Below are 12,643 nucleotides of genomic sequence, written 5' to 3'. Positions count from 1 at the left end.
AAAGGTCTTGAACCTGGAGTTGAAGCTAACTCTAGCCTATGCCCTCTGAGGGAGGTTGACGATGAGCTGCGCCCATGTTACTGTGTCCTGAAGAAGAGAGGAGGAATTTGCAGGTGAAAAGAGGAGCAAACCCATGTATTTTTGTTGGAGAAAAAAATAGTCAGTACCAAAGAAGTTTCCAAGTCAAGACGGATAATCAAAATGTTTCTTATCCAAACCATGGTTCAGCCTCCAAGAGTCTGTACTGTAGATGCTGGGTGCCCAGTATGGCAGCATTAAGAGGTAGAGCCTAAAGAAATGTGATTAATTTAAGTAGGCTATTGGATGTGGTGACCTTGGAAGGAATGAATGTACTCCTTGTAGATTCCTGCTTGGTTCTCATGAGAGTAGGTTTTTATGGAGAGTACAAACCTGAATCCCCCAGCCTTCGGTCTCCCCACGTGACCAGTCTGACCCATACCTACTCCACAACGCTATCCACCATGACGTGAGGCAGGCCATGAGGTCCTTTCCCTTTTCAGAGGCCAAAAGATGGGACCATTTGGTCTTAGACTCTCAACCTCCAAAGCTGTGAGTTAAATAATCCTATTGTCTTTATAAGCCTTCAGTCTAGGTTATTTTGTTGTGACAACAGAAAGTGGAATTAATTATTTGAAAATCTGTTCCTTGTTACCATAATTGTCCATACATTGCCTTTCCTATTTGTTGTTGCTTCAGTGTCCTGGTGCCTATGATTCTAGTACTAAAAACCCTTAAAGGCAAATCTTAGATGGCTGGGAAGATGAAGATGATGGTAAACAAGATGGGAAATGTTTGCTCAAGAAAGAGGACTCAAAAATGAATGGGTGGGGCTTCGGCAACTACTCAGCAGTGCAGAGATTTTGTGCTCTGGAAGAGGACACAGGTTCAGCTCCCAGCACCTATATGGCAGCTTGCAACTATCTGTAAGTCCAGTTCCAGAAGATCTGATGTCCTTGCCTGTATTCCATTGGCACTGGGCATGCACATGATGCATACATACACATGGAGACAAACCTCTAATACACAGAAAATAATGATTTTTTTTTTTAAAGAATGAATGGCTAAAGACAATAGCCACAGTTTCATGCCAATGCTAGACCCTGGCTTCTTTCTAGATGTTACACGTTTCTCTGATTCTAAAAACAACCCTAGAAAGTTATCGTTTTCTTCTTGTAAAAATAAGGTGGCTCAGAGTTGTAATATGAAGATCTCAGGAATAGAGTCTCCAGTAAATGGCAAAGCTAAGAGCTCAATCTATATCTATTGCCTTAAATGGAAGCACCCAATCCTTATGCTGCTCTGTATTACTGGCAATTAAAAAAGGAAACAGAGAGAAAAGAGGATGGGGAAAGGTGGGGGGAGAGAAAGGAGAATTAATATGATCAGGAGAGAAAAATAAAAAGGAAATTAAGAGTCATCAAGAGCTGTAGAACATATTTTCCCGCAAGGCCCATCCTGTGGGCAGAACAACATGCTCTGAGTTGCTGAAGGAGAAGTACAAACAGGAAGTCATTCAGGAAGCAGTTTCATCCCCCCAGTTAATATGCTGTTTAGATTGGCTCTTTTGGGGCCATAGGTAGGTGAACGGGTTAGAATGAGACAGCAATTGGTAGAAAGGTTCTGATAGGTTGCTTAACCAGCCAATCAGTTGGGCTGTCAGTTGATCTTGCATGAGGGCTCTCCCCACCCCGTAGGGAAGGGACATGACTTTAAGTGCAGCCCTGATACTTGGGATAATGTTGGTCATAGGTCATCCCGTGGTCCTTCTTTATTTTAATTTTTATTTGCTTATTTGTTGATTTTTTCTGGGCCTTCCCATGAAGAAACTACCAGGATGAAAGCAAAATGCTATCTTCAGCTGTGGCCCCTTGTTATTGCAAGAATTGTAAGAATTGTAAAGAAACAGCTAAACAGCTCCTACAGAGCTTTTCTTAGTATCCAAGTTCACGTATGCTTTAGCAGGAATGATCATGCTCCAAAAGGAAGCAGCTCATTTAGAGACTGAACGGTGTAGAAACAAAACATACAAACAAACAAAGGGGTGTGTGAAGATTTTGGGGAGACCTTCCAGTCAGATCTGGCGAGTCCTGTGATCCTGTACATCATCTACCTGGACTAACTGACCAGATACAAGGTTGTAGGACTCTGAAAACAACCCTAGGATGAGATGAGGTTTTAATTTCTTTCATTTAGAAACTTGTGAGATGTAAAGTCAGCTCTGCCTCACATTTGCAAAAGAATAAGGAAACGCAATGAAGTTTGATCTGGCAGGTGCTATTGGGGCTTCTGTGTTATCTTTAAGTCAGGACTCACTCTTCTCCATGACTCTGATTGGGCAAAGGCAAGAACATCATATATCGAGTGAACAGGAACACTTGAGTCTGAGGACCAGTGACAAAGAGTTGCATCCAGCATCCTTAAGAGATTGGGGTCAGCCTTCAATCCGTGTTTAGTTGGACTACTTTCCCCAAAAAGTGGGGTTTTAATTGCATCAACTAGACGAGGATATTCCTTTATATTTTTATTTTTCTGATTTTGCTTAGATTGTTAGAGCCTTTCACATTCTTATACCCAAACTCTCTCCTAAACACTCTGAAAACAGTGGGCGTGCCTTAAATTGGGGTGTTTTACTTCAGTTCTGTGATACTTTCTAGTTTCTTTTTAAGGGAAAAAAATTCCAGTGACATTCCATTAAGAAACAAGATTCGTTTGCCAATCCAGAAAGGCAAGCCTCACATCTTGAAGTAGTATGCACATTAAAGATGAAGTGCGAGCTTCTGGGAGTGGGTGGGAGAGGGGCCTGCACGAACCCAATGACCTAAGCAGTTGTTGGGATACAAAAAACATACAGGGGCTGAGCCCCCTTCTCTACACCTTCACTTGTAAAGAGTGACAAGCACAGAGGTAAACTAAGTTAGCCCCAGGAGCTAGGTGGCTAGCCATGGCTAAGGACCCACCACAAGGACAAGCCACATGCCAGGGATCATGAGGACCAGAAGTTTCCTAGTTAAAACCACGTGACATCAATGTAACTATGAATAGCCAAGGAGTCTTTGTCCTCATTTCTTTCGATTTTTTTTATTTTTCTAACACGAGAAGAGGCTAGATTTCTTCCTAGGATATATTAAGAAGAGCATCTTCTTGTCAGTCGCCCACAGTTGAAGGCATGGATTCTTTCGGCTCTTCTTTAGATTCCCACAAATGAACACATCAACACACATTCCTCTAGAATTCCTTCCCCTAGCTTGCAGATCTGCTGTTTTTATCTTTGGTCTTAATTCCAGTCTGATACAGCTTTCCCAAGATGTGATTTCTTAAATTGGTAGCAATTTTTGAATGGTTTAAAAAAAATCTTAAATAATAGTGGGCCAGTCAATCCCTTGGGTTGGTTTGTTTGTTTGTTTGTTTGCAAGGGAATGGGTGTTTTGTTTCATTTTGTTTGAGAATTTATGTAATGGTAGTGATTTAAAAAAAAATTATGACCAGGTGGCTCTAGGGTATATTTTACTGAACACTGATTAACAATAATTTCTTCTAAATGAGACTTGACCACAAAAGGGAGCCATTAATGAGCAAGGACATTGTCACCAAAGCGGAAGCCATGGCTGACTGCTTCTGGTGCCTCCTACCCCACGAACATTTTCTTTTTCTTCCTCTCTTCTTCTTTTCTCTTTCTTGTTCTTAATAGCAGAGTAAATAAGCAACCAGTGAGGCCTAAATATTTTCAGCCAAAAACAGAGTCCAAAGTCCTCAGAGAAAACATTTGGCCTCTGTGGTTTTGTAATATGTTCCAGAACAGCAAGTCCAGCAAGGAACACTGTGAAAAGCTACCATCCCCTTGGAATGACGGTGGGGAATGTTACAGTATCAGAAATTTCAATTGGTCCTTTTCCTGAGAGCCCATAATGAGGCTTGTTTAAAAAAAAAATAGAAAAGAAAAGAAAAAAAAACTTACAGTGCTATCTGGAAGTTCTCATGGGAAAAATGAATGGCAAGAAACCCTAGATTTAAAAGAAACAGCTAATCCGCTATTTTGATTGTTCTTCAAAACTTATGCTGAACCAATGAGCCTAATTAAAAACACTTGGCCCACTTCTATAAAGCATCATAGCTTTCTCTATGCTTCGCTTGTATACACCACAGAACTCCGGATAGACTTTTTTTTCAAGCGCTCACTAACAAAGTGCTGACTTTGTTGGGATGGCTGAGCTAATTTCGTGAACTCAGTGTGAAACCTGAGCTAAACAAAATTGTGGTAATTTTCCTTAATTTGTAAAAGTGATTGGAGTGCAAACAAAATTTTCCTCTTGGGTCAATCCTATAATTTTCAATTAACTAAAACTAATCGGCAGGCAGGCACCAACCCTGTATTTTGTTTAAAGGGCTGGGAGGCATTTCTGAGGGTCAAAATACATTAACTTGGTTTGTTGGTTTGTTGGTTTGTTTGTTTGTTTGTCTGTCTCTGTCTGTTGGTGGTGGGTTGTCATTGTGGGAGAGAGACAGGGTGACTATAAAGCATGCTTGGTTTGCTTCACAGTATAAAATTATAGGGGAAGATACTTTGAGGTAGGATGTTAGAGCAAAAATGAAACCTGCCCGTCGGATTATGTGGTTTAATTAGGATCTGCTGAGAGAACCGCTTCTTCTGTGCTCCAGACCCCTTTGTGTGAAAACAACTTCCCATCTACATGGAGAGGCCTAGTGGACCCTCAGTAGTAAATGGGGAAGAAAAGCTGTGGATGGAGCTAGCCAGGTCATGTGAAGCCAAGGGTCCTCAGATTTACCAGTGGTCCCTGACACATCAGCCTACACCTCACCTTTGAGCATGTAAGAAAGAGTCTGCCCTCCCCTTCTATAGCAGATGCTGAATTCCATGAGATCCCTGGGTGTTTGCTTTGCCTATTACTTATACTTCCACATCCTGCCAGCCCAGGTCTTGCCTGATTGGCTATTGCCTGGTAGGAGGGAATTCAGATGCACCCTGTAACCCTAGCTGCTTACCACAAGGCAGGTCCCTGTGCCAGTGCTGTTGGAGGTGGGGCGGACAAAATGCAGCTTACTGGGGCAGAAAGCACCAACCCAGAGTAAACTATGAAAACTACCAAATGCTGTTCAGTGCTGTAGCAGGCTAGAACAGTGCTGTTCATCAAAGTTCAACCCTGCTCCATAAAGCAAACTCCAACAAGCTGGCCAATCTACTAGAGAGAGACCTTGGTCCTGTCTAGTACAGCCCTGCTCTCTCTTTCTCTCAGTAGGCAACCAGTTCTTTCAACATGCAAAACTATTACATCTCCATAAGCTTTTAGTAATAATAACCAAAGCAAATTTCTTCAGTCCTGTACTTGTTGAAATGGAAAAAAAAAATCTGTCTTAACAGAAACAAGATTAAACACACACACACACACACACACACACACACACACACACACACCATCAAGGAAAACATCTCATGAAGTTGCCAGAGCTCCGTGGTTCCCATCTGCAGGCATCCTTACCTGTGTAGATGAATCTGCCTGGTGTCCCTTTACAGAACTGCTTGGACTTGTAGGACAGTGTGACTTCCACCACGCCAGGGATGTGCCGAGGAGGTGTCTGGACACGGATGGCATGAGGAGTTATCAACTGCAGGAGACATGGAAGGAGGAAAGATCATTGGAATATGTAAAGGACTCATGTCCCAGCTGCCCTAGCACTCTCTATAAACAGAGCTCTAAAACACCTCATTAACCTGTCAGTGGACACCGGCTGGATAGAACCTGTGGAAAAGATGCCGACCACAACATTTACAAGTGCTCTGCTTACAGCCACAATAGCATTATCTGGGTTTTCCTTCTCAGCAGGCCCTGGACTTCCCCGGTTTGGAAAGGGAACCTGGCCTAATGAAATGGTTTATCTCCTACAGGATATCCTTTGGAAAACCTGTTTGCAACAGATGCCCAAACCAGAGGAGAGCTTTGCCATGCCTTTCCAGAGGGCATGGGCCTGGTGTTTGAACTGAGCTCTTAAACACATGGAGAGTGCAGAGGTAGGAAACAGTAGGCCCGGGCATTCTAATTAGCTGCGGAACACATGGATGAAATGTCCAGAAGACCATTTGGCACATTAACTACCAGAGGCACAATCAAAGCATTTTAAAGGGGGAGAGGGAAGGACCTGCCTCCCTGGAATAGCTTAGGGCTCTGGATGAACTAAAGGTTCTCCATAAAAGAGAAATGAAGGTTGGGGAGAGGGGGCTGCTGGAGGGTTAGCCTTTCTCTATGCAGCAGCACATACACAGTGAGGAAGTTCATTTCTGAACTCCATTGGCAATCAAATTATGCTATAAAGCAGAATTTATTTTTTAATTATTCTTACCTAGGTTTATATAAAGAAAATGTTAATAATGGTCATAAAATGGGCATTATCTAGGTCAAAGAAGAAGAAGAAGAAGAAGAAGAAGAAGAAGAAGAAGAAGAAGAAGAAGAAGAAGAAGAAGAAGAAGAAGAAGAAGAAGGAGAAGAAGAAGAAGCGGAGGAGGACGAGGAGGAGGACGAGGAGGAGGAGGAGGAGGAGGAGGAGGAAGACCATCCCTGGCATTTGACTGCTTGACTTGTGACGGCACTACCTTGTAAAGCATCTCTCTCTCTCTCTCTGTGAAGTCAGCAATGGCCCAAACAGATAAACACAGGGGCATGGGCTGAACACACAGTAGCTAGAATATCCTCTAAGGCCAGTCTCTAAAGACTCAATGCTAGCTTATGTTTATACTGTTGCATGCCAACAATGTAGAAGGAGGTTTTATTTAAATGTAAAAATCACCCATTTGAAGTGTTTTGCCTAAGAATCGTGGGTGAGGTGATAAGAAACTATATCCAGCCCCTGGTTGCCACCAAGGGAAACTTTCTTAGTGTCTTGTGACAGGCAGAAGGATGAGAAAGTTGTTCATGCCAAAATCCACAGCTAATGCTGCTAAATGTTCCTGGAAACACTGGGCTAAATTCATCTTAGGGCTCAGAAATGCTTTATTCTCTTCCCTCAAATACATAGGAAGTCTGAGATTACTGGCTACAAACTAAGAGCCACAAAGAAATATTGCACTAAGACCAAGTCTATTGCCATGGCTGGTGTTTTCTGGAAAGCTAAGGGTTTACTCACAAAAAGCACCAATGATATTGCCTTGAAATTTTGCACTAGGCTGGGGATCTCCTAGACTCTAAGAGGACAACCTACTAAATGGACAGAGTATCAAGCTACCTTCTAAATATATGCCTCTATTTACCCATTGGTAAGCACAACTCTCAGCCCTCATTAGAAACACATCTTTGTGAAGGGGATGTGATTCATATGGAAACTCACACTGGTCAAAGTGCAGAGAACAAATCTGCGGGGGAATCAGCTGTCAATGGGATATCTGGATCTCACTGCCCCCTGCCAAGGCTCAGGACACACCACATCTACCTCTAGCTGAGGAGCTGATGGTGCCTGCTATGAGAGGAAGAGTCAATATTCTTCATAGATGTGGCCCCTGGTAGGTGGGCCATGCTCCAGCCAATGGCCCCACCCATGTATACAGGGTTAGCACTAATTAGACTTAGAAAAAAAAAAGAAAAGAAAAGAAAAAAGAAAAGAAAAAAGGATATGAAGTTGGGGGAATCTCTAGGTGTAGGTTACAGAGTGTCTGAATATAAAGAAAATACATTGTATATGTGCATGAATAGATAAAAAAGGAAAAAAGTATTCTACTTACATTGAAATCCTCCCAAAAATGCTTTGAATGCTGTCTAAATCATGGAAAACATGCAATGTAACTTAACTTTGATAAACCAAGATCATGTTTGCCATCATCAAAACACTGAGCAATTGCTGAAGTATGAAGTGCTGTCCCCCAGCCCTAAAATGCTTCCACATAGTTAAGCACTTGAAATGACTTCTGTTTTATTCTGTGCCTTTGTCCTCTGCCCCTTCTAATCTGCACTTATAATCTGAAGACATAGAAACAAGGAGATCAAGTTTAATACTGTATAGAGAACAAGAGGCAAACCAGGTCCAGATCCTTCTTTGCCTAACCATGCTTGGCTACTCTCTGCCTTCCCGACCATATGGTCTCTATATAGTCAACAAAAGTCAGAGTGGTCTGCCTCTTTGTAGGAATTCAGATGACTACAACATTCAGGATATGATTCCTAGGAACCTATTTACTGTGTGCCATCAAGAATTTCCTGCTTATCTTTCTTCCACTGAACAGTTTTCGAGACTAGGAGAAACTCTTGAATCATCATGTCTATTCTTAAAAGTTACTAAGGAGAGGTAGGAGAGATGGCTCAGGCATTAATAGTACACTAGGTATTCTTACAGAGGACCTGGATTCGGTTTTCAATACTCAACACTCACATGGATGCCATATGTAATTCCAGTTCCAGGATATTTTTTTCTGACCTCCATAGGTATCAGGTATACACATGGTGTACATACGTACAAGCAGGTAATACACTCATACACAAAAAATAAAAATAAACAAATCTAAAAATGTTGCTAAATGAATGTCTTCCATTCTAAGCATTCCTGAAATAAATTCATGTGTAAACGTGCTCATAATTCTACTAAATGTTTGATTACAGTAGGCACAATAATCCTTATAGAAATCCATTCTTGTTAACCCAGTAATAATTAACACATTCCCCAAATAAGTTACTCTCAAAGTGACAACCCAACTAGCTTTGCAGTTATATCCCAAAAAGAGCATGAGTTGCTATCTATATTGTTTCAATACAGTAAGGAAAAGGAACACTTCTCAACATTTGTGGCTTCAATAAGAAATGAAGTAAATATTTTAAGGTACTGAAGAGTTGGAGGGATGGCTTAGTGGTTATAACTATTTACTGCTACTATAGAGAACAAAGGACTTGGGTGGCCTACAACTGCTTTTAGATCAATTCAGCTCTAGAGGATCTTATGCCCTCTTCCTGTCTCTTGGGGTACTGCACACACATGCATACACACACACACACACACACACACACACACACACATACACACAAGTCAAAATAAAAATAAAAAAAGAAGTTAAGGCAGTAATAGTAAGAGATCTACACTAAAAGGGTGTTTATCCCTAAGCTTATGACTTTAGATGTGATTGATTTATTTATCTTCCTTGTGTATATGTGTGCTCATCCCTTATGCTTTCATAGGAAGTAATACTATAAACTACTATGGGAAAATATTATCAAAATTAAAAGAATGCCAGTTTGGAGCACTATGCATGCCATGTGATTACATAGAAATTAGATGTGTAACTGCACAGAGGAAAGCTCAAAAGATAAACGGTAACATGTTGACATAAGTGGCCTCTTTGGTTAAGTGTTCTTTGGTAAAGTTCAGTTCCCTTTGACTGCCTCTCTATTTTCTCCAACCCTGCATGTACATTCCAGTCAAGGGAAACCATTAGGCACTGTGTGAAGATGGAAGGCTCATGGACTCTTCATGGCCCAGAAAGGCTACCCAGCTACCAGGAAGCAAGAATGTGGTCCCCTCTGGCTGCCTATATGACTGTTTGTTTTCTCCAGACTCAGATAGCAGAGCCAGAAGAACCCTGTGGTGCAGGCCCAAAAGGCACAGGCTTATTACGAACCATGGGTGATAAAGATGCCTCTGAGAGAGAGACAGATCCAGATGTGGAGGTGGACAAATAGGGCTCCCCATGAGAGAAGCAGGGGAGAGAGCAGAGAGGACTGGAGCAGATTGAGCAGCTGCACATGTGGAGGCAGCCGTCTGAAGAAACCACCTGCAAAGTCTGAAAGGCCAGAAGGGAAGCATGGGTCTGTGTGTGGTCTCTTGTAGCATCCGAAGGACACTAGGAACAGGAAAGCATGATCCATGAGCAGTTGGAGTATTAACGAAAACAGGCTGTAGAACCCTGGGGGAAGGCATGACTTTGGGAGAACTATCTCTTCTGAGGAAACAACAGCATGTGCTTGCTCTCTATAGCTCTCTCGTTCTCAAAAGTGAAGGTGATGACCTGAGCAACACTGACCTGCTGTGGTCTTCTCATGGTGCGCTCAGTACTAGCCTAAGCTCTTTTGGTGACTCATGCCCGAGAGACTTCAGGGGGCAGGTATGGCCATTAGCTGGTTCATAGGTAAGCAAAGTGAATCTCAGGAAGGTTTAGAAGCCTAGCCATAAGGAGCAGCAAGCTTCCCTGACTAATGACTGTCATCATCATGCCACAACTGTCCTCTCTCTCTAGACTGCTTATCATTTTATAATAATTTCTGGACTTTACCCTCTCTCTCAGCCTTTGAAAGCATCAGTTGCATCCCTAATACCTCCTTCACCTTCCTTCCATGTCTGGGAGTACCAGAAGCACACAACGGTTCTCCCTGTGAAGCTAAGCTGAGAACAATCCCCCAGCAGAGCTCAGAAGCAACTCCACCACCAGCCTACATTCCTGTCTTCTAGCCACTGGCTTTACGTAAAAGAAAAGCAATGGGAAGTGCTGAGTCATGTGCAAAAAGAGTACTAGAAGACACATACATGATTTCAAGTTTTCCTTACCAGCTTCACAACCCTGAACTAACTATCTGCCACATTAGAAAATCACATAAAAAAAAGTCAAGTCTAAAAAAAGACTCAGCGGAATAGAGAAAAGGGAAGGGGCAGTTTGCTATTGTTCTATAGAAAACTAATTAACAGCCGGGTGGTGGTGGCGCACGCCTTCAATCCCAGCACTTGGGAGGCAGAGGCAGGCAGATTTCTGAGTTTGAGGCCAGCCTGGTCTACAGAGTGAGTTCCAGGACAGCCAGGGCTACACAGAGAAACCCTGTCTCGAAAAACAAACAAACAAACAAAAACAACAACAACAAAAACTAATTAACACAAATCATCAGAAAAAAAAAAACCTCTCAAGTGGGATAGACTCTGGGCTCTGCAATTGCCACAATCCATGCCTCAGTTTACCAGTTGAATCATAGGCTATAGGAGCTCAGATCTTCTCTGTGGGAGCTCAGAATAATATTAAATATGTTTTGTGTTTGGGTAGTGCCTCTCCAGGGATGCTAAAGCGCCTTCTAGATTAATTTTTTAATTTATGTATTAATAATTTGCACAGCATTCTCCCTCCTTCTCAATTAGAATGATAATACCCATCTCTTTTGAGATAGGCAGGGGGTGCTGAGTGATGGACATGGAACAGACACTTAAATAAGGAAGCTGTAACACAAGGCATAATTAAAGCTTTGAGACCAAATCCACCTTAGGAGCTCTAAAGAGATATGAGTGTCAGTAGCCAAAGAAACAGACTTGCTGTTCTTTCTTTCTGGAGCATTTGTCTTTGTGTAACCAAAAATGACATATTAAAATATATCTACATTTCAGGCCCAGAATGCATGGATGAGCCCATGAGGCACATGTGGAGGCCGAACTGTGCCGTTCTCATTAAGGCTCTTTACACTTATTTATTTATTTATTTAGAGTGGTATGTGGGTGTATCTGTGTGTGTGTGTGTGTGTGTGTGTGTGTGTGTGTGTGTGTGTTTAGGTCAGAGGATAACTTGTGGGATTCCCAGGAAATTGAACTTGAGTCCCCAGACTTAGCAGCAAGCACCTTTATCCCACCTAATCGGACTTCTCTCAGGCATTGAGGTCTTTCATTCCAAAAAAGTTCCTGTCTGGTCATCAGAATGTGATCGCTCAGGGAATGAAGGGAGGGAAGGAGAGAAAGGGGAGAGAGAGAGAGAGAGAGAGAGAGAGAGAGAGAGAGAGAGAGAGAGAGAGAGAGAAAACACAGAGGCATTGAGTGTCACACAAACATACAAACATTGTGGTTTTCTTTATTCCTTTCAAGAAATAACTAAAACCAATGTTTAGCAAAAAAGGTAGGGTCTCATGAATCCCTAAAGATAAACTTGGTAAGGAGATATTTGAAACTCAGGTCTCAGGAATTAAATCCCATAAGGAAGTTAAACCTGGCTTTGGAGTAGCCAGTGATGTTTCTGAATGCTGTCTAAAATTTCTCTCAATACAGACACTGATAAAGATAGGGACTAGAGGCCCGCAGAGCGACATTTTTAGCTGTTGCCTGTGTTCCTTGCATAGAATATCAGCTCCATGAAGATATAGTCTTGATCTGTTTTGCTTTTACTGCGTTCCCAGAGTGTCAGCCAGACCTTGGATTAAGTCAGTTCTCATGAACTACTCATTAAACACTGAATGACCAAATAGCAAAATGCCATTAAATAGCCCTCACGAGTAAGGTAAAGCCTGAGTAAACTTCTGTGTAAGTGTTCAGAAAAGAAATGATCAGGGCTGGGGTGTAGCTGAGGGTAGCACAATTGCCTAGCATGTTTGAGGGTCTGGGTTCAAGCCCAGAAATGCCAAAAGAAAACAGAAGAAAAAAACCAATCCCACTCCATTCAAAATTCTTTCTCTTTCCTAAAAATAAATAAATAAAAATAAAAACAAAAAGCTTTTGACTTGGCTACCACAAACCTCCTGGTATCATCATTAAGCATTTCAAAAGAATCCACTGCCCGATTCCTTGGACCAGGAAGTTAACTGTGACCCTCAATCAATGTAGTTAATTGTCTCAAAACAGAACAGCAATGAGATCGATTTCCAAAATAACAGATTGGGAAGAAAGGAACTAAAAT

At 42.0% G+C, this 12,643-nt stretch overlaps 1 protein-coding gene across 8 annotated transcripts in view; it reads right to left on the bottom strand.

Moving 5' to 3' along the window:
• The window catches only part of Ebf1 (EBF transcription factor 1), a 392,233-nt gene that overhangs the window by 75,223 nt on the left and 304,367 nt on the right, over positions 1-12,643 (bottom strand). For all 8 annotated transcript variants that reach the window (XM_031353777.1, XM_031353775.1, XM_031353776.1 and 5 more), the window contains one exon: positions 5,517-5,643. In XM_031353777.1, coding sequence (XP_031209637.1) covers positions 5,517-5,643 — 127 coding nt within the window. The remainder of the gene's footprint in view (positions 1-5,516; positions 5,644-12,643) is intronic.

Source organism: Mastomys coucha, unplaced genomic scaffold (genome assembly GCF_008632895.1).
Source record: "Mastomys coucha isolate ucsf_1 unplaced genomic scaffold, UCSF_Mcou_1 pScaffold5, whole genome shotgun sequence".
In the NCBI taxonomy this organism is placed as follows: Eukaryota; Metazoa; Chordata; class Mammalia; order Rodentia; family Muridae; genus Mastomys; species Mastomys coucha.
This window is presented reverse-complemented; position numbering and strand designations above follow the sequence as displayed.